Below are 21,628 nucleotides of genomic sequence, written 5' to 3'. Positions count from 1 at the left end.
TTCAATGCTTGATAAGGGCCTCATAAGACAGTTTAACTCATCTTGGTTTAGTTTTGGCATGATGATATTTTCTAGGAAAAGGTCCATTTCTGCCAAGTTCTCAAACTTATTAGCATAAAGGTTTGAGAAGTATTCCCTTATAATGTTCTGAGTCTTGGTTGTTTCTGTGGTGATGTTTCCATTCTCATCTCTGACTTTATTTATTTGGGTCTATTGCTTTTTTCTGATAAGATTTGCTAAGGGCCTGTCAATCTTGTTAATTTTTTCAAAGAACCAACTCTTTGTTTTGTTGATTCTTTCTATGGGTTTTTTGGAATCTAATTCGTTTAATTCTTTTTTTTTTTTAATTGTGAAAATGCCATACAGAGGGATTACAATTACATGGGCAAGATAATGAGTACATTTCTTGTCAAGCATTTTTGCCTCCTCTTTTGTTTCCCCTTCCCATCTCTTCCCATCTCCCTCCCTCTCCCCTAACCCCCTCCCCTGGCCAAAGTTGTAAAGTTCATTTTTCAACCTAACATCTTGTACATCTCATTGTTGCAATGGGTCCACCTGTATCCCTATAATTCATTTAATTCTGATTTTATTTTAATGATTTCTTTCCATCTACTGGCTGGGGTTTATCTTGCTGCTCTTTTTCGAGGAGATTCAGATGTCTCATTAAATTGTTGGTTTCAGATCTCTCCAATTTGTTGATGTAGGAACTCAGACCTATAAACTTGCCTCTGAGTACTGCCTTTCCTGTGTCCCAGAGGAGCTGGTAATTTGTGTGCTCATTTTTGTTGAATATCATGAACATTTGAATTTTGTTTCTAATCTCTTCCATGACCCACTGGTGATTCAACAGTGTGTTGTTCAGCCTCCATGTGTTACAGGACTTTCTTTGGTGGCTTTTGGTGTTGAGTTCTAATTTTATTCCCTTGTGGTCTGAGAGAATGCAAAGTATAACTTCACTGTTTCTGAATTTGGACAAGTTTGCTTTGTGACCTAAAATGTGGTCTTTTTTGGAAAATGTTCCATGTGCTGCTGAGAAAAATGTGTATTCTGATGCTGCTGGGTGAAATATTCGATAGATGTCTGTTAAATCTAGTTGATCTATGCAGTTGTTTAGATCTGTGGTTTCTCTGTTGAGTTTTTGCCGAGTTGATCTATCTAGTGGGGATAGTGGTATGTTAAAGTTTCCAACAATTAATGTCTTTGGATCTAAGTGAGATTTGAGGGAAAGTAGTGTTTCTTGGATAAATTTGGGTGCTCCATTGTTTGGCGAATAGATATTTAGAATGGTAATATCCTCCTGAAGGATAGATCCCTTAATTAGTATGTAGCAACCTTCTTTATCTCTTCTCACTAATTTTAATTTGAAGTCTATTTTATCTGATATTAGGATTGCAACTCCCACCTGTTTATGGGGGCCGTTTGCTTGGTAGATTTTGTTCCAGCCTTTCACTTTCAAACTATGTTTGTTTTTATGGGCAAGGTGTGATTCCTGAAGGCAGCAGATAGAAGGATCTTGCTTTTTAATCCAACTAGACAGTCTATGTCGCTTAATTGGAGAGTTAAATCTGTTAATGTTGAAAGTTAGGACTGAGAGGTATTTGGAAGTTCCCACCATGTTATCCACCTTCTTGGGGGCTGCGACAACTGGGTTCTTCCTATGGTTCTTGGATTCTCAGTTTGGATGCAGTTTCTTGGCCTTTATTGTGGTCTTGTTGGTTTTCTATGTTTAGGACATATTTAAGCATCTTTTGGAGGGCTGGTTTGGTGGAGATATATTGTTTCAGTTTCTCTTTGCTATAGGTTTTTATTTGACCTTTGGTTATGAAGGAGAGTTTAGCTGGGTACAGTATTCTTGGATGATAGTTTTTTGTCTTTAGGGCATGGCATACATCATTCCGGGCTCTTCTTGCTTTAATTGTCTCTGCTGAGAAATCCGAGGTGATTCTAATTGGTTTCCCTTTATAGGTGATTGATCTTTTCTCCTTGACAGCTTTAAGGATTTTTTCCTTGGCCTGAATTGATCCTGTGCGGATTATAATGTGACGGTGGGATGTCCTGTTCTGGTCTGGTCTATTTGGAGTTCTAAAAGCTTCTTGTTTTCTGAATAGGCCTATCTTTTTGCATGTTTGGGAAGTTCTACTAGCATACTGTTAAACAAATTTCCTAGACCATTAACTTCTGTTTCTAGGTGCTCCTCCACACCCATTATCTTCAGATTAGGCCTTCTGATGGTGTCCTACAAATGTTGAATAGATCTATCATATTTCTTGGATTTGTCTTGGATAGTTGTATGTTCTTTCTCTACAATATCTAGGCTGTCTTCAATCCCCGAGATTCGATCTTCTACATGTTCTAACCTACTTTCAAGGCTTTCTACTTTGTTTTTTATTTCTTTTCCTTCTAATTGGTCAGCTTTGATGGCTTCAAATTCTTTGTTGGAGCATTTTTTAGATCTTGTATGAACTTCTTTACTTCCTTAATTTGGTGTTCCATGTTTACTCTCAAATCACTTAGCTGATTGGTTATGGTTTCTTTGGACTCCCATTCCTTCTGTCTGGCTCCATTCAGCATTCCCTTTGTGGTCTCCCTTTCCATCTGAATTCTTTCAGCTGTCTGTTTATGGATTTCATAAATGCTTCTATTGATCTTTGTCTATTACCATCCCGCTCTTGCAATTCTTGTCTTACTCTTTGATTAGCTTCCTCACATTCACACAATTCCTGCAGTTCTCTTTGACTGTTCTCAGCCTGCTCATGCAATTCCTGTGTTTCTCTGTGTCTGTTGTCAGCCTGCTCATGCAATTCCTGTCTTTCTCTTTGACTGTTCTCACCCTGCTGACGCAATTCCTTTATTTCTCTTTGACTGTTCTCAACCTGCTCACGCAATTCCTGTATTAATCTTTGAGTAGCTTCCTCATGCTCATGAGATTCCTGCATCAATCTTTGGTTTGCCTCCTCTCTCTCCCTATCACACTCACACTGAGTCCTTTGCAAGTTTTCAATCTTTTCATTCACCATGTTTACCAGTACTGTTTGTAGAGCTTTTGGGGAACTCTCCTCTCGATTATTCATTAACTGTTCTGTCACCTGATTATCATTAGTGGGAGTTGAGATACCCGGACTTGCCATTTTTCTTGTGTTTTTCCTGCTTATTCTGCCCATTTGGTATGAAAGTAACACCAATTTTGTGCTAGAACACTATTTTAAGGCAAGCATCAACCAGAGTCCTGTAGTTGCACAGTCAAAATGGCTGCAGACACAATCTAGTTCAACAGATACAATCTATTCAACATCAAACAACTATGGATTAATGGGCTAAGAATAGAAAAGAGGAATTTGGCAAATCAGAAATTATTAGGTTTAGGGAGAAATATGGGGAAAATTGGATTAGAGGGATGTGGAGAAATAAAAGGAGAGTGAATTTAACTGAGTCCTAATCTCAGAGAGGGAAATGGATTGGACAGAATGATAGGAGAGAGATTTTTTAAAAATGGAAAAACAAAAATTTAAATTTAAAAGTGAAACTCTTAAAATTATGTAAGTATAAAGAAATGATATTGAGAGAAGAAAGGGATAGGATGAGAGGAGGGGAGGGACAGAAAGGAGACATGAAAAACTAAAAAATAAAAATCCTTAAAGTTATTACTTTTAGGCCGGGCGCTGGTGGCTCACGCCTGTAATCCTAGCTACTCAGGAGGCTGAGATCTGAGGATCGCGGTTCAAAGCCACCCCGGGCAGGAGAGACTGTGAGACTCCTATCTCCAATAAACCACCAGAAAACCGGAAGTGGCGCTGTAGCTCAAGTGGTAGAGCGCTCACCTTGAGCTGAAGAGCTGAGGGACAGCACCCAGGCCCAGAGTTCAAGCCCCACGACTGACCAAAAAAAAAAAAAAAAGTTATTACTTTTATGTAGGCATAAAGAGATAATACTGCTATTAAAGAAGTTAAGCCTAAGAAGTTGTGAATTGAGTAATAAATTTCTGGATTAAGTATGTACACAATGGGGGATAAGGTCTAATAATCAATGATGGGTATATATCTGGGGATGAGCAGAACAACAATTAAGTCACAAAAAAAGAAAGAGAAAAAATGAAAAGAATAAAAAAAAAGACCAAAAGGTCAGAAGAGATTTTTAAACACACACACACACACACACACACACACACACACACACACACACACACACATACACCTAAAATAAAAATTATGAGAGGAAAAAAAAAAGATGAATAGAAAACAATTTAAAAAAATTTTTAAAAGGTACAAAAAGAGTTCTTTGATTTTTTTTTTGGGGGGGGGGGAATGGGAAGATCCTGTATCTCCCCTGTGTCCATAACCAATCTCTTGGTGGAATCTCTGGTCTTCTTGTGGTTTTTGGTTTTCCTGAGGCTTGATTCATTTCTTAAGTCAGTTTGTTTGAGCAGGCAGAAAAATGCTTTGGGTTACCCAGGATTTTGTGATCCTCCTTTCAGTGGGAGGGAGATCTGCTTTGAGTATCACAAAAGAGGGAGATGGCTGTTTCCTCTAGTTTGGAGATGCTGTGATGAGGCTAGGTTCTGAGTAGGGTTGAGCCCTTTCAGCAAACAGTAGCTTTTCCCTGAGATGCTAGCTCCTGAGACACTCACAAGAGCCCAGCCTAGAGCCATTCTCAGGGTTTCTTTCTGTTTACTGAATTTCAATTGATTGTCTAGGCTGCTGTAGGGAGGGGCAGCCTCTGGCTCTGTTTACCCACTGAAGAAAGTCACTCCTCTGGGGGCAGAGCTTTCTCTGACTGGGCGGGGTGACTTTCCCGTGGGTGGAGCTGAGCCTGGCAGGTCAGGTCAGGCTCCTGTGACCTGCTAAATGACTTTTTTGTTATCTTCCAAGGCCTGAGGTGGAGCTAGCTGCTCAGCTGTGCCTTTATCAGTATCAAACATGGAGATCTCTGGTGATAGGGGAAGGGTGGCCTTCCCACCTCTGCTCCCTGAGAAGGAGTGAGGATGTCAGGGTTCTACTCATGCCAGAGTCTTGGTTCCTGGGCCGTCTCTGGTCTGTGATCTTCAGGATGAAGATATCTGCTCCTTGTCAGTTCTTGCTAGTGTTGAGTAGAATCTGTTTGCCCGCTGTGTCTGGCGCCTTTGTCCCAGACTCTCTCTGTTGTAGGTAGGGTGACTATAGCCACCGCCACTGCTGCCGCAGCTGCCACAACCACAGCTACAGGCAAGTGCTCAGATCTGTCTCTTTGCCTGGATTTTCCCCTTCTGGCCAAACTCTCTGTACTGTGATGGCACACTTGGTGTGATTCTCTAGCCTAGGACTGTTCACTGGAACACTAAAACTGCTTTCTATGCGAGAGTTTGTTTAGCCTCCAGCTTCTCCTCTGCCATCTTCCTCCGAACCAACGATGAGTTCTTCTTCTGTGTCTAGCACTGTGCCACATCCAAGGAAGACATTTGACAAATATTTTGAATGGGAAGGAAGAATGAGATGACCCAAGGTTGTGAGCCTTAATCTCTTCACCCTAGCCTTCTAGGAAATGAAACATAAATGGAGAGGTTGGGTACTCTTGACAACTGACACAGAGCCATGCACATTCTGTGCATGAGTTCATGTGTGTGTGTACCAGTAAGCATATTTGTCTGATACAACTTACACATATATTTCTTTTGGAATAAGTGCTGAGAACCTGACATTGTATAGGACCAGAGTGACTAGGCTGTCAATTTGGCTGTATGAGAGGGGGCAGTCCAAGGAGGGATTTAGCATAAGTGGAGAGCTATTGCTGTGTTGCAACCCCACCATCAGCCTTGGAGAGCTGCCTAGTTATGGCCATTCTAAGGATGGTTGTTGATTAATCTGGGGTTGAAGTCCATTCCAGTGTGGTCCCTTGTCACCAGGCTAATTGGACTTGATGTTGGAGACATCTTCCAGACACCTAGGCTGAAGAACCAGCTTCTCCATCACTACCTTTGTGCTACACAGACACCTTCGGTAAGTCATTTTGGAGGAATCGGGGTGGGGGTGGTGCCTGGGCTGTGAGTTTGACCTCTTGGCTTGAACTTGATAAGTCCCAGGCAGTAGCATTAGGGGGTGGTGTCAGCTGGGTTTCTGTTTCTCTCTGATCCAAAGCACCTGTATCCTTCATGGTCCACTTGACAATGAAGTAGTCTTTCCAAAGGGAGGATCTTTCCAAAAGATTAGACTAGAAATGATAGATATGTGGCCTTTAGTACCATCACAAGAGGGTTTTATTTAAGAGACAAAGAGGGAAATGGAGAAGGTTATGTTCCCAGGAGATCCTCATAGATGGTCATTACTCACTGAGTCCAGGATTGGGGTGGGGGGGGGGGCGGTAAAGAGGAGCCAACAGGCAAGTTAGACTACTGCAGGCACAGTAGTGTGAATCAAGGGCCAGGGATGTGGAGATCCAAGGCTGGAGCAGAGCAGAGAGAGAGAGATCTGAGGTCAGGGAGGTCTGGCCTGCCAAGACATCCTACAGAAAGGCCCACCTCCAGACAGGGTGACCAGCAACCTGAGGGCTGCCTGGAGAATCAGGATATAGGTATCACACAGAGAGGGTTCTTGCATGGTGCCTGCCAGGCCTGGGTGAGGAAACTCCAGGATGCTGGGTAGTTTTGCCTGGAAGAAGTGGCTTCTGAGTGGGAAATTTCAAACCAAGAGATATCTCTGGATAGTACCAGTGACCAAAGTTCCAAGAATCCTGCCTCAGGAAATATCTGGAGCCTCCAGGAAGTTCCTGTCACAACACAAAGACATTAGGCAAGATGGCAGGTGCACTGCTGGGGAAAGAGCTCTGTGGATAGATTGTGTATTCCAGCACATAAAACAGGGTTGTTTTTAAAGGAGAAGAACACAAAAGGGCAATGACCAGGTGCATCTGATCATATTAAATAATGTTTATCAAAATGAACTCCAGATATCGGAAAGTTTTTTTTGTCCTTTGTTGCTGATTTCTTTTCTTTTTGTCTTGTTTGTAAGTTTATGTGTCTTTGGGAGGATAAGGGGGAGGTCACAGAAAAAAAGAGACAAAGGGTGAACATATGCAGCAGTGATACTCAGTAGACACTATGTTAAAAAATAAACTACACAACTTGTAGGTGGGAATTGGGGAGGGAAAATCTAGGAGAGATCAAGGAAAGGAGTAACATCATCCCAAAATAAATGTACTCATTACCTTGACTTACATAACTATAACCCTTCTGTAAACTGCCTTTATAATAACAATAAAAAGTTTTTTTAAAGCAAGGAGTTTTATTTACAATGGAAGAATGAGTATTGTAAATCAAGTCTTGCCAACAGATTGATCTTGGGTCCTCTGTTTATAGTTTGGGCCTAGCTCCAGGGTCCATAGGAAAAAGAAGTTGAGGATTGGGGTCTTGTGGCCATGAAAGAGAGCTAAGACCCAGAGCAGCGACAGACAGCTCACACAAGCAGTGCAGTTTCTGTGCCAGGCCACCTGGAACAGGACTTAGTTTTTAACTTTTAGTCTATGGGACCACAGGAAATAGAATATTGAACCACTAAGCCTTGTGTGCACAGGGGCTCATGATCCCAGGGAGTAACAGGAACTATTCCTCTCACATCTTCCTTGATTTCCTAAACTAACTCCTGTCTTCGCAGTGGTTGGTCTCTGTGGTGGCCTGGGAGCCATTCAGAGCCATGTGATACTCTCAGTGTAACATTCTGAGCACAAGGTATAGAGCACCACAGATGGTATCAAGTGTTACCTGGGCAAAATCAGATGGAATTGCTTTCTTCCACATTCCCCACTCAAGGTCAAGGACCATGTTCCTCCTGATTTCACTTCTCCTGTGTGCACTGAAGGTATCTTCCTTAGAGCTGACTACCTGTGAGGATGCCCAGAAAGTCTCTGTGCTCACCTGTGGCAGCCCAGGCCGAGATGGTCGAGATGGAGCTAAGGGAGACAAAGGAGATCCAGGTACAGAGTAGGTGGCTCTGGATTCCTAACCTTTATCAAGAAGGAGTTGTTTTGTGTGGAATGGAGCTTAGAAGCCTGGTGGATGGGAAGTGGGGGTGGGGGTGGGGGAATGGTCAGCTGTCATTGTTTTGAGTGCAAGCCCACTCAGAATAAATCAACCTCTAGATCTCCTGTCCCATATTTCCACCTAGGATTCAGTGATGTGTAATCAATTGTTCCTCTGGCTGAATCTTCCAGGTAGGGAAGGGAGAAGAAGAACTTTTCCTCTCCAAGTCTCCACTAACTCCTTGGCTGATTGTTGGAGACTGTGGGAATCAAGTGTTGAGATTCTAGAGAAAAAGAAGGAGCAATAGCCAGTGGAAGACAATGTTTCCTTTGTCTTCCAACAGGTGAGGGGCTCCGGGGCTTACAGGGCCCTCCAGGAAAATTAGGGCCTCCTGGACCTTCAGGAGCAAGAGGCCCAAAAGGAGACCCTGGAGACAGCTTTGGTAAGAAGGTCACCTCAGTGCGTTTGGTGTGTGGGGACTGGAGGGCAGGTAGCAGGTACCCTAGGTCCTGCAGCTTCACTGGAGCTTCCTGACCCAGTGTCACGTGGGACCTGGAAGGGTTCCCATGGATGCAAAGAGCAGACTTTCAGACACAGAAGGGCCACTCCCTCATCAGGCCTAGAAGGAGATGGACCCTGGTTTTTCTTCCGCTGAAGAGTCTGCTTTGCAGCTCTAGGCTGGGGAAGAAATGGGCCCTTTCAGGAGATGCTCTTTATCAGTTTGTTACCAGAGTGGCATGAATATAATCAGCCTCATACAACTTCTGGGTAACTTTGTTCAGAATAAAATAGGCAAATTCAGTAAAGTAAAAGATGTTATTAAACTTGAGGGATGGGTGGGGTTTAGATATATGTAGGCAGGGGTGGGGGAGAAGAATGATAGAAGAGTTGGCATCGCCCAAGATGCATTGTACTCATAAATTGACATGTTGAACTGAAAAAATAAAATAATAAAACAAATTCAGCCTAGCTACTCAGGAGTCTGAGATCTGAGCATCCTAGTTCAAAGTCAGCTTGTGCAGAAAAGTCCATGAAACTCTTATTTCCAATGAGCCAGCAAAGATCTGGAAGTAGACGTATGGCTCAAATGGTAGAGATCCAGTCTTAAGTGAAAAAGCCAGCCAAGAGTTCAAGGCCCTGAGTTCAAGCCCCAGTACTGGTACACAAAAAAAATTACTAACATTTATCTCCCAATCCATCAAAATAATTTTTTAAATGAAAGAATTTTCCTGGGATGCAAAAAAGTCACAAAGAAATATTTTCCAAAAAAAGGCATTAATGGGCGTTTTTGTATAAATCACTATGAGATCACAATATTTAACCACTGTGGGAATGGGTAACATTTTCCAAAAAATGTTTTCATTACCTGACTTATGAAATGGTAACCCCTCTGTACATCACCTTTATAGTAACACATTTAAAATACAGTTTATCATTTTAAAAATTAGTTAACCACTACAAAAAGAACTGTAATCACACTGGGCTCTAGTAGCTCAATCCTGTAATCCTCGCTACTCAGGAAGCTGAGATCTGAGGATCATCAGCCTGGGCAGTAAAGTCTGTGAGATTCTTATCTCCCATTAGCAAACAGAAAAAGCCAGAAGAGGCACTGTGGCTCAAGTGGTAGATTGCTGGCCTTGAGCAAAAGTTGCTCAGGGACAAGGCGTAGGCCCAGAGTTCAAGCCTAGGGACTGGCAAAAAAAATTACTATTATTATTAATTACTTTGTACAAAATGCTCTTCTCTTTAATGTCTGCTCTTCACTAAAATACCTTCCCTCCACCCTTGCCCCCCGCCACTTGACAGTTGCCCAAACTAAGCTGGATGCCTTAGAGAAGGAAATACACAAGCTAAAGTCAGAACTGGACCGTGTTAAAAAACGTAAGTGTTTCTTCTGCCCCTGTAATGGTTTTCCTGACTCTCGTGGTGTTGTTCCATGATCTAGGGGTAGGGGAATGAGAAGAAGAGAGCTAACCTTATGAATACAGGTACTGCACACACTATATACAGGACCTCAGCAGGGATGGCATCATCTTACTATATGATACCATCCATCTTCTCACCAACTCTATCTGTGGTGCTTACACTTACGTTATTTACAGGTAAGAAAAGAAGCTCAGGGGATGTAGGTAACACCTTCGGCACCATTCAGCTAACAAGGAGCAGAAAGAAAGTCAAATGGAGGTCTGTTGTCTCTCCTTCTCCAGCCACAGTTCTCAAGTAGCTGTTGGTGCTTCTTCTTCTCCTGCTACCCAAGCAGCAGTAGTGAGGCCTCGGAATGTCTTCGTGTGTTCTGGCAGGTTTTAGCGGAGGTGGATCTGGAGGGTGGGATATCCCAGGAGAGTCAGGCTGTCTGCTAGGGCTGGCGATGCCCTCCTTGGGTCTGCAGCCAAGGGCTACCTTCTTCCTAGGCTGTGTACCCTGATGGGGAGATTCTCATTACTGTCCTCACCTGGCCTTCAGACCCATCAGTTCTATCTTGTCTTTGTGATTTTCAGTGCAAGCCTTCTCTCTGGGCAAAATGCCTGAGAAGAAATTCTACGTGACCAATGGTAAGAAAGTGCCTTTCGCCAAAGCCAAGTTTCTGTGCACAGAGCTGGGGGCCAGTGTGGCTGTCCCCAAGAATGCTGAGGAGAACAGGGCCATTCAAAGTGTGGCCAAAGACACTGCGTTCCTGGGCATCACAGATGAGGAGGTGGAAGGCAAGTTCACCTATGTGACAGGTGGTGGGAGGCTTGTCTACAGCAACTGGAAAGAGAACGAGCCAAATGACTACGGCTCAGGGGAAGACTGTGTGTGCATGAGAGTGGACGGGCTCTGGAATGACATCTCCTGCACAACCTCCTTGAACTTTGTCTGTGAATTCCCAGCCTGAGGAGACAGCTTATTGCTGCTCCTCTCCTTGAGTCTATACTAAGCCATCTGCTGCCACTTGTAAAGAGAATCCACTGTTGGTTTTCCTGTGTGTGTGAGTGTTCAGTCATTGCTAGGTGAGGAGGTGGAGGGAGATACATCAGATTGTGGGCTGAAGAAATCAGGAGAAGCTGAAGGTACACAAGGATCTGGCCCAGCAGGGGCCAGATCTAGAAACACAGTACTGAGCCAGAGTCAACCGAGGGAGGGCCACGATAAACCCTCTCCTTTGACCTCGAGGATGCTGTGGCTCACCAGGGGAGAACAAAGATGGACCACGTCGGTGTCAGAGTGGGCAGTCCAGCTCAGCCACAAAGGCATCCGGTCCTTTTCTCTAAGAATTCCCGTTAGCAGATGACAAACTCTCCTGGGCCCAGGCTTCCTGCCACGGCTGCCATGCCTATAGTTTCTGGGGTGTGTGTGTGTGTGTGTGTGTGTGTGTGTGTGTGTGTGTGTGTGTGTGTGTGTGTGTGTGTGTGTGTGTGTGTGTGTGTGTGTGTGTGTGTGTGTGTGTGTGTGTGTGTGTGTGTGTGTGTGTGTACCTTTTCTCTAAGAATTCCCGTTAGCAGATGACAAACTCTCCTGGGCCCAGGCTTCCTGCCACGGCTGCCATGCCTATAGTTTCTGGGGTGTGTGTGTGTGTGTGTGTGTGTGTGTGTGTGTGTGTGTGTGTGTGTGTGTGTGTGTGTGTGTGTGTGTGTGTGTGTGTGTGTGTGTGTGTGTGTACCTCCCCAGAGCTCCTCTCTACCTGGCAGTGTCCTACACCACAATGTTAAGTGCTAAAGGATCCCCTTCCCCTGCCAAAGCAGCTGTGGACTGTGTTTCGTCATTTGGTGATCTTGAGGGCAATGGGGAGCTTTTTCTTCCTGCTAATTTTAGGAAACTGATTTGAGATCAGGGTGTAAGTACATAGCAGAGGAGAAAGCAGTGAACAGGTGGGGGGTGCCCTTCTCCCCATGTCTCCGTGATCCAGGCTGCCCTCCCTTCCCAGCTCTGTCACCTCCTCCTCCCACATGGGTCAGGGGGTCCAGCACTCACAGGAGGCCAACCTTCTCCTCAAAAGTGAGCTTTACGGGGCTGGGAAGGTGGCTCAGTGGTAGAGTGCTTGCCTTGCATGCTCAAGGCCCTGGGTTCGATTCCTCAGCACCACATAAGCAAAAAGAAAAAAGCCGGAAGTGGCGCTGTGGCTCAAGTGGTAGAGCACTAGCCTTGAGCTGAAGAGCTGAGGGACAGTGCCCAGGCCCAGAGTTCAGGCCCCATGACCGGACCCAAAAAAAATAAAAATAAAAATAAAAAAAAAGTGAGCTTTACATTCTCAATTATTTGGCACCAACAGTCAGCCATGGAGAGCCTCCTCCTGGGCAGGGTTCTGTGCTGTCTTCATTATGGCCCTGCTCAGGGTTTCAATCATCTCAGAGTGAGTTGCTAGGAGTCCACAGAGTCATGCAGGATGAATTCTGGCCCCATTCACAATAGGATGTCAGGAAACATTTCATGAATGGCTAAGGGCCACTCTCACAAGTAAGAAGCTTTCATTAACCTGCATTTTCTGTTGTACTTCTCTTTGGATCTGAACTAGCAGGAAAAGCACTCTGTAGGTAATATGTGCTTTGGTGAATACTTGTTGAATGGATGCTTCCAAAAATTACAACTGGATGGACAGGTTGAAATGGAAGTCTGGTGGTGAATTTCTGCTCAAGAGGGCAACTTTTGTAGGCTGAGCCAGACATGTATGACAGTCTTTGGGCTGGGCCAAAGACACTGGGGCCACCAGGTGGAGGCAGCAGGACTTGTGGTCTCTAGCATACTTAGACTGTCATGCTACTGAATTCCCTTCAGGTACTTCACACTTTGGGGACATGAGAGGAATATTTTGTCACGTAAAACCAAACATTCCAGCATATTCAATTTAAATCCAAATTGCTTATCAAAGACATCGGAAACTGCTTAAAACTTACCAGCAGCATGGAATTAGGGATTTAGATAAATAGAAAAAGGAAAGGTAGAAAGTTTGTAGAAATGAGGACAGTATACACCAAAGACAACTTAGGACAAGAGGATGAATGAAAGAAACACAGGAGTTCTCACATCGAAGACAAACGCATGGGAGAGCAAGTGTGAGCCAGTCCTGGGGCTTGAACTCAGAGCCTGGGCACTCTCCCTTAGCTTTTTTCACTCAAGGCTGATTCTCTACCATTTGAGCCTTTTGTGGTTAACTGGAGATAAGAATCGCATGGGCCTTCCTGCCCAAGTTGGCTTCAAACCAGGATCTTCAGATTTCAACCTCCTCAGTAGCTAGGATTACAGACATGAACCGTTGGTGCCCAGCCTAGTCTTTCTCTTTTATAGAAAGGATTGTCCAGGTCTACCCTGACATAAATGCAGGGCAATCTCAGGTCCTTCTGTCCTCCTCTCAGTTTTTTGCTCCCTCCTGCCCACCACCAACATCACTCCATCATTTAAGCCTCACACTTCTGCCCAGAGAGCTCTCTGAGCCACCCAGGACCTGTCCTGCTCCCTACGTATAGCACAGCCCACTCCTGCCACTCATTCTGAGAGTTCTTTCTGAGTCTTTCTTCTCCCAGCTCACCTTGCAGGGTGCATGGCTTTTCTACAAGCCAGAGATGGGTAGAGCTCAACCAGCACCTGCCAATCCTTTCTCTTACGTGTCTCCCTATCACCATTCTGTCTTCAGTCTAGACTAGAAATGAACTACCCACTAGACTCATTTCCTAATTCTTATCAGCAAGCAATAGGGACTCCGTGCCAGTTAGCGTGAGGGACTTAATCCCAAAATACAGGATTTTCCTAAGAGTCCAAAGTCAGAAGTTACAGGCTACCCAGATCCTCCCACAAGAAGGAAATGATACATTTGAAGTGTCCTTCTACACAACCTCTCTTCTCCTCACCCTCTTTTCCACTCCTCACCCCTCCCTCCTGATTGATATGGCTTGCACAGAGAAGCCAATGAAGCCAGGCACTCTGAAGACAGACCTTAGGAGTGGAGATCCCTGCCACTCATTCTCCATGGTGGACTTTGGGCTAGGGAAGAGGCAGGCATCTCTGAGCTGCCATCTTCTTTTGCTGTCTTTTACACCAAGTAGCCCATGCTTTCGATCATCCCTGGAAAGCAGGGTTCTGAATCCTCTCCAGGGTTCTGGCCCTGGAGCCATGCCCAGGGGAAGAAAGGCCTGGGTTTCCCTGCGTGTCTTCTAGGGTTGAGGAAGACATGGCTCAGTGGGTAGGAAGTTCAGAGTTTGTGAGCAGCAGACAAGGTTGGAATTATCTCCCTGTTTCTGTACTGAAGGGCATGTTGGCTTCCTGGCCTCAGTTTCTGTGTCTGGAACACCAGTCCCTAAAGGCCTCTGTTCTAGAGCTGTCTGAATCAGTGATCACGTGGGCGTGCAGACTGGGGGGCTCCTGTAGGAGCAGGTGCTGCTGAACCTAAGGACTGTTTTCAATTTTCTTGCCTGTTGATTTTGTCCAGACTAATTCAGCTACTTATGAATTTTATAGCAAGCCAGGCTGGAGGAGTTGGAATGTCAAATGCCCTTGAGATGGGGACATTGATATATACATATGTGTATATATGTATATATCACATATGTATGATATATATATAGCATATATGTGTGTATGTAAATTTCCTCATAAGGAAATAGCCAGTATGATCAGGATTTGCCTTGTATGTTAGAATGAAAACAACTACTAAAGTTTTTAACATTCAAGGCCCAAGTTCTGGATCCTGAAATTGCAGGACCTTGCTGCTACAGGATATATATGAAGATGGACAGGCAGACAAGACAGACAGACAGACAAGACAGACAGACAGACAGACAAGACAGACAGACAGACAGACAGACAGACAGACAGACAGACAGACAGACAGACAGATAGATAGATAGATAGATAGATAGATAGATAGATAGATAGATAGATAGATAGATAGATAGATAGATAGATAGATAGATAGAGTTTGGGGGTTACTGGAGCTTGAACTCAGAGCCTGGATTCTGTCCCTTTATCTTTTTTGCTTAAGTTGGCTTTCTATTTCTGGCATTTGGGGAGTTAAACAAAGGTAAGAATATCATGGATTTTTCCTTCCCAGGCTGGCTTGAACTTCAATCCTCAGATCTCAACCTCCTGAATAGCTGGAAATACAGGTGTAAGCCACTGGCACATCTTTTTGTTTTTAAGAGTTCTTCAGCTCTGCTGCTTTCAGCCATGTTCCAGCCAGGGCAGAGACATACTGTTCCATCTGAAATCCTGATATTCTCATCTGTTAAACCTCTTCCTACCTAGGAGCAGACATCCACCTGTCTCTATAGCTATGGAGGTCCCTTGGCTCCAAGTGACAGGCCCTGGGCTGTGTCCCCCACAAAAATACATGTGTCACACAGCACAGCCTCTGACCTGGGAATGGTTGTTTGCTTATTATTATGTAAATGTCCTGTACTTTGGAACTGGGCTTTTTTCTGCACACACACACTCCTCCCCCCCACCCCTCTATTTACTAGGAAAGGATCAGTTGTAATCAAGCAGTCTAGCCTGGAGATGCCAGGAAGAAGTTTTGAGAAACATACGATTACCTGATAACCCTAAGTTGCTGACCAATTTCTGGGAAGCCTTGGGGCTGCTTAGGACAGAAGTCCACCTGGGAAGGGGCGTTTCCACCCTGCTAGCAACCAAGTGAAAAAGAGACAGTTGTTCCCAGCAGCAATCAGTTGGGTCCAGGCAAACACAGGAGTCACACTTAGGAGAAACGGGGTACAAAGAGCCATGTATTAACTGGCAAGTGTTTTAGACTAGATGGCAGCTGCCTCTCTTGGCCCTGTAGGCAGTGATGTTGTACTGTGAGGTTCTTCAGAACCATGATTAGCAGAATCGACTGGACTTGATTGGAATTGTCTGGAACCAGACACCATCATAGGACTGTGGCCTCATTCTGCTTTAAATCTTTTAAATTTAAATCTTTACTTTAAATTTAAATTTTAATTTTAATTTAAATCTTTCCTATTTACTTCTCTCTTTACAGTGTCAGATCCTAGACAATCTCAACTACCAACTTTGACCCAAAGCCTTTCCTTTCTCTCTTAGGGTCTAACTGCCTTACTTCATTTAACATAAATTCTTCCCAGACCATCATTTCCCTGTAAATGACATAATATTATTCTTCCTAAAGCATGAGCAAAATTCCATTTTATGTGTATGTGTATATATACATATATATTCCCATTATATATATGTATATAGTTACAACATAATTATATAATAATTACATTATATATAATATTTTCTTAAAGTATTTGCCCATTGAAGGGCATCTGGGCTGTTTCCATAATTTGGTTATCATGGATAGTACAGCAACAAACATGAATGTGTAGGTGTCTTTGCTTTATCCTGACTCATAAGCTTTGGGATAAATGCCTTCCTCTTAGCCATTTATTTGTTTAAGTTGTGTCAGTGTGGAAAGTCATTAAGAGAAGGGACTAAGGGATTGAAGGCCTGGGTCCAACTGGCTCCTGGCTCTCCCATTTGCAGCTATGTGGCCCTGGGGCAGAACACACACACTGTGTGCTTTTGTCCCTTTCTTGGTAAAATGAGGAGGGTTGTTGAGAGGAATTACCAGATGAGCTAGTACAAGAAGAGCAGTCAGGACCGTGTTGACCTGCCACACAAGCAGTGGCCTTATTGCTGTGATTGTGAAAAGACTATATGCTCACCAGCATCCTAGTACCCAGGAAAGGGCAGGAACCAGACACACTCAATCCATGGCTGCTGAGGATAAGAATAAATGAATCAATCGATCAATGAATCTGAGTCCTCCTCAACTCCCATCTTAGAGCTGAACTCAGTGCCACACTGGGTCCAGCAAAGCTTGTTCGAGATGACTCTGGGCATGACCTCCTTCCCAGGGTAACTGGGAATCCCAGGAGGGGTCAGCGGTGGACTTGGGCAGCAGGTGCTGCAGCCTCGTGCTGCCCTCTTCTGGTTGTCTCTAAGTAAGACCCAGAGAGAGGCACACATGGGTCTCAGGAACCCCCTTGTCTGCAACTTGAAACTCTGCTCCTTGCACCCACTTAGATGGAGCCCCCATCTTGCAGGCCCAGTTTCTAAAAGCATGCATCGTCAGGAGGAGGAGATGGGTAGTTGCACAAGTCTCCAGCTTGCTGGATCCTGACAGCCATCGCTGTCCAGCAAGGTCAAGGTTCTACTGGAATCCACTGATCCTTGTCTAGGTTTCTGTCTCATTTTGAAATCTAAAAGGTGAACTTTTTCAGGGCAAGACCCACACTGTCTCCTCTACCTTTCTTCCTCTCTGTCCTCTACAGCCCCCAGACCTCTCTGTCCAGGTGACAGTGTGTGTGGGGGGGGGGGTGTTAATTAGAGTTAATTAATGTGGTGGTTGATTTGGCAGAATTATCCTGCCCAGGATGGCAGATTTCAGACTTCAGCCCCCTGAGTAGCTAGTATAACAGGGGTGAGCCATCAGCGCTGGGCTCCAAGTGACTTTAAAATTCCCTCAAAAGAGGGCTTCATTGCTGCACCTGCCAGGGCCCGCAAAGGCCATACTGGTGAGCTTCTCCCCTGGCTCCCTCTGGGGACTTCCGGGGCATCTCTCTGAAGTGCACTTGCTCTTTTCTCCTCCCAACATCACCAGGGAAAGAAGTGGGACGTTTCTCGGAATCAGATTCCTTCTGAAAACAATGAGAGCTACACAATGACCTCATATCCTCCCAAAAGTACAGAGGGGTGGGGTGCAGGTAGCTCATACCTGTAAGCCTAGCAACTCAGGAGGCTGAGATTTAAAATTGTGATTCAAAGCCAGCCAGGGCAGGAAAGTCCATGAGACTCTTCTCTCCAATTAATCACCAAAAAGCTGGAAGTAGAACTGTAGCTCCATTGGTAGGGCACTAGGATTGAGTACAAATGCTCAGGGACAGTGCCCAGGCTCTGAGTTCAAACCCCAGGACCAGCACACACACACACACACACACACACACACTCTCTCTCTCTCTCTCTCTCTCTCTCTCTCTCTCTCTCTCTCTCTCTCTCTCTCTCATAGCAATTTAGAGACTCTGCTTGGGACCCCTCAGGCCACTTGATGAGGGTCAGTGTACAGAGGGATGGTGGGTGTTTCCTATAGATCTCACATGATGACTTGGCTATAACATCCAGCTAGTGGAAGGATTCTCACAGGACTCCCTGAGATCACTTAGAAGCTGGAAGAATCATCCCAGTTAGGTGCCCCTGGTTCTGCAGGCCAATGTTCACTTAAACCAAGACTGTTGAATACATCCCACACACATACTGCTCCTCTACTTCCAAGAAGAAGGAGGAAGAGGCAAAAGGAGGAAGAAGAGGAAGAGGAGGAGGAGGAAGAGGAAGAAAAGGAGGAGGAAGAGAAGGAGAAAGGGTGAAGGGGAAAGGGGAAGGGGAAAGGGAAGAAAAGGAAGACCAGCATCAGCAACAACAACTTCTCCTCTAAATGCTTAAATGCTTTTAATCTAGCATTCTTAATTGACAAGTCATTGTTTCTCTATAATTTTGGTGCCCTATTTCTCTATTTTTTCCTTTTTAAAAAAATTATTTTTATTGTGAAAATCCTGTACAGAGGGGTTACAGTTACATGAGCAAGATAATGAGTACATTTCTTATCAAGCATTGTTGCCTCCTCCTCTGTTTTTACCCTACCATCCCTTCCCTCCCACCTCTGCAGCTACATCCCCCCTCCCTGCCCCGTTTGTCTATTTTTAAAATCATATCCTTGGGCCTGCTCTTAGAGTCTCTGTCTTTCATTATTATGTCTATTCTTATATCAATGCTATATATTTTTTTGTCAGTCGTGGGGCCTGAACTCTGGGCCTGGGCACTGTCCTTCAGCTCTTCAGCTCAAGGCTAGCACCCTACCACTTGAACCATAGGTCCATGTTTGGCTTTTTCTGCTTATGTGGTGCTGAGGAATCGAACGCAGGGCCTCATGCATGCAAGGCAAGCACTCTACCACTGAGTCACCTTCCCAGCCCCCTCAATGCTATTTTAATCATACTAGTTTTCTAAAACCCATGTACACAGGATGGGTCATGTCCTTCCTAATCACATGTTCTTTTCAACACCTTCTCTGCTATTCCGGAATTTATTCTTTGCTAAGAACTTCAGAATCATTTCTAGAAGCCTTCACAGCCTCAATCATTCCTTTTGCTCTGTGAACATTTTTTAGAGAGTGTAGGAATTTTCTAGATTCCTTGGAGAATCTCTACCCCTCTGTTCTGCTCTGTCTACTCTCTACTCTGTCTCTCCCCACCCCCATCTCTTAGTGTCTCAGTCTCTCTTTTTCTCTCCATCTCCCTCTTCCTTTTGTTCTCTCAGTCTGTCTCTCAATCCCTCTTTGTCTCTCTCCCTCCCTCACCCCCAGCTGAGAGCTAGACATGTCAAGCTTGCTTAGAACCCAACTTTCAATCCTGTCTTTCCTGCTCTGACCCATGCTTCTGGTCACAGAATGTATTTCTTGCCCTGAACTTGCTATCCGACCTGTTGACCTTGGCTTGGCTCCAGCCACTCAAAACTGAAATGAAGTATTAGGGGAACTGAAAGGCAAATATGCAGAAGTACAGGCAGTGAGGTCACTGAGCTCTTTACCTCAGATCAAAGGGCCTGGTGACAGCCCGAAAACACTTCATTCAGTCCTACAAACAAGACTCACAAGGAAGAAGAAATGGTCTCATTCACTTGACTCTCTCCTTTACTCCATTCATTTTCCTTACTGAATAAATATAGCTAGGGGTCATTGCACTCAACTAAGGCCCTTACAAGTTCCTACGTATGGCCTAAGGTTGGCTCCCAGGCAGTCTGATGGAGCCTAGTGACTGAAATAATGGAGGTCAAATGTTCATATTTGAAATGTATCCAACAGGGACCCCTAAATCTCACATCAAGTCCAGGTGGACCCAGATAGTCCTCAAGGGCAGATCTTTTTCAGGCAATCACTCAGGGTTCCAGGATGGTTGATTGTACAGCCTCATATTCATTAATCCCTCTGCAAACCCCAAGGCCCCCAAAGAGAAAGCATGACAGAAATGCAACCCCTGGTTCTTATCTGACCACCTTGAAATGACATGGGCTAGTCTTATGCTTGCCTTCATGCTTGAATAAAAGCACTAAATACCATAAGATTCTTGAGATTATATGGACAGAAGCAACCTACTAGCCCCAGGCAACTAGAATGGACAGATGAGAAAAGTGTCCTGATCTCTGAGTATCTTGATGAGATCACAGAAGGTGACGCTAGTTCAACGCTCTTAGAATCCATCCAGTCTTTCTAAGTCTACCTGTTGAGTACCTCTAGTGTCTATGGCTGGGACCCAATGCCAGATTATGTCTCTAATGTTAGGGCAGTACAGAACTAGTGTGGTTAGCCATTTTCTATCTTTGGATCCAGTGCCTAGATAAAATATTAAACATCTAAATTTACATTTTCCCTTAATATCCCCTAGTTCCTTTACCCTAGTACATAAAAATGTAGATAACCTGAGAAGGTCAAGCATGCCATTAAGCTTGAACCATGACAGACATTCCAGGAGGTAAAAGTGGTTGAGAATTCCCTTAACAAATCTGGTTATCAATGCTGTTGATTAGGAAATCCAGAACAAAAACAAGATCGTAGAAAAGCAGTGTAGTGGCTCCATGCCTGCAATCCTAGCTACTCAGGAGGCTGAGATCTGAGGATTGTGGTTCAAACCCAACCCAGGCTGGAAAGTCCGTGAGACTCTTATCTCCATTTAACCACCAAAAACCAGAAGTGGCACTGTGGCTCAATAGTAGAGTACAAGTCTTGAGCTGGATAGTGTCCAGGTGCTGAGTTCAAGCCCCACAACTGATGAAAAAAAGAAAGAAAGAGAGAGAGAGAAAGAGAGAGAGAGAGAGGAAGGAAGGAAGGAAGGAAGGAAGGAAGGAAGGAAGGAAGGAAGGAAGGAAGGAAGGAAGGAAGGAAGGAAGGAAGGAAGGAAGGAAAGCAAAAAAAGTCAGAGGGCTCCCCTGTAGCAGTTTGAGATGTGGCTGGTTTGGTGATGGGAGGGTTGAGAACAGAATATACTATCATCCTTGAGGTTATGCTATCATACTGAAGAGAATCTTTTCAACACAGCTGCTCTGGCTCCCATGATGTCTCCTGACATCGTAAGGGTCATCATATTTCCGGAGACCAAGCTTGAGAACCGTCATCGTGGCCTCACTCGACATCTAGGTTACTAAAAGAGGGACCCTGTTAATATATCTGAAGCAGTAGACACTGTTTAAGAACCAAGTTAAACACCCATGTTGGTGCAGGGAGTGGTCTATGTTAAAAAATGTGTTAGGCCCAGGCACTGGGCTTGTAATCCTAGCTACTCAGGAGGCTGAGATCTGAAGACTGAGGTTCAAAGCCAGCCCAGTCAGGAAAGTCTCTGAGACTCTTATTTCTAATTAACTAGCAAAAAAAAAGCTGGAAGTAGAGGTGTGGCTCAGGTGGTGGAGTACCTTCTTTAAGTAAAAAAGCTAAGGAAGAGTACCCTGGGTTTGAGTTCAAGCCCCAGTACTAGCCGTCCCCCCCCCCACAAAAAAATTCAAGTGTGCCGATGGCTCATGCCTGTAACCCTAGTTATTCAGGAGGCTGAGATCTGAGGATCACAATTCCAAGCCAGCCCTGGCAGGGCAATTCCTTATCTCCAGTTAAACACCAAAAAGTAGGAAGTA

The 21,628-nt window shown here is 44.6% G+C and overlaps 1 protein-coding gene across 2 annotated transcripts; it reads left to right on the top strand.

Moving 5' to 3' along the window:
• Nucleotides 1-5,881: 5,881 nt before the first annotated feature.
• Nucleotides 5,882-10,945, top strand: LOC138825696 (mannose-binding protein A-like). 2 transcript variants are annotated; one of them, XM_070020372.1, is made up of 5 exons: nt 5,882-5,969; nt 7,775-7,938; nt 8,328-8,426; nt 9,791-9,865; nt 10,483-10,945. In XM_070020372.1, the coding sequence occupies exons 2-5, from the start codon at nt 7,785-7,787 to the stop codon at nt 10,857-10,859; spliced, it is 705 nt and encodes a 234-aa protein (XP_069876473.1). In that variant the 5' UTR covers nt 5,882-5,969; nt 7,775-7,784; the 3' UTR covers nt 10,860-10,945. The 2 variants fall into 2 exon arrangements, with proteins under 2 accessions (XP_069876473.1, XP_069876474.1); XM_070020373.1 differs by lacking the exon at nt 5,882-5,969 and having other exon boundaries at nt 7,864-7,945.
• Nucleotides 10,946-21,628: the final 10,683 nt, after the last annotated feature.

This window comes from Dipodomys merriami, unplaced genomic scaffold, assembly GCF_024711535.1.
Source record: "Dipodomys merriami isolate MVZ:Mamm:240054 unplaced genomic scaffold, mDipMer1.0.p SCAF_14, whole genome shotgun sequence".
Taxonomy (NCBI): Eukaryota; Metazoa; Chordata; class Mammalia; order Rodentia; family Heteromyidae; genus Dipodomys; species Dipodomys merriami.
This window is presented reverse-complemented; position numbering and strand designations above follow the sequence as displayed.

Bases quoted from the DNA above. Each gene is read 5' to 3' on its own strand.
- LOC138825696 (XM_070020372.1), top strand. From the start codon at position 7,785: ATGTTCCTCCTGATTTCACTTCTCCTGTGTGCACTGAAGGTATCTTCC. The intron at 8,427-9,790 runs GTAAGAAGGTCA...GCCACTTGACAG, and splicing joins AGACCCTGGAGACAGCTTTG to TTGCCCAAACTAAGCTGGAT. The intron at 9,866-10,482 runs GTAAGTGTTTCT...TGTGATTTTCAG, and splicing joins ACTGGACCGTGTTAAAAAAC to TGCAAGCCTTCTCTCTGGGC.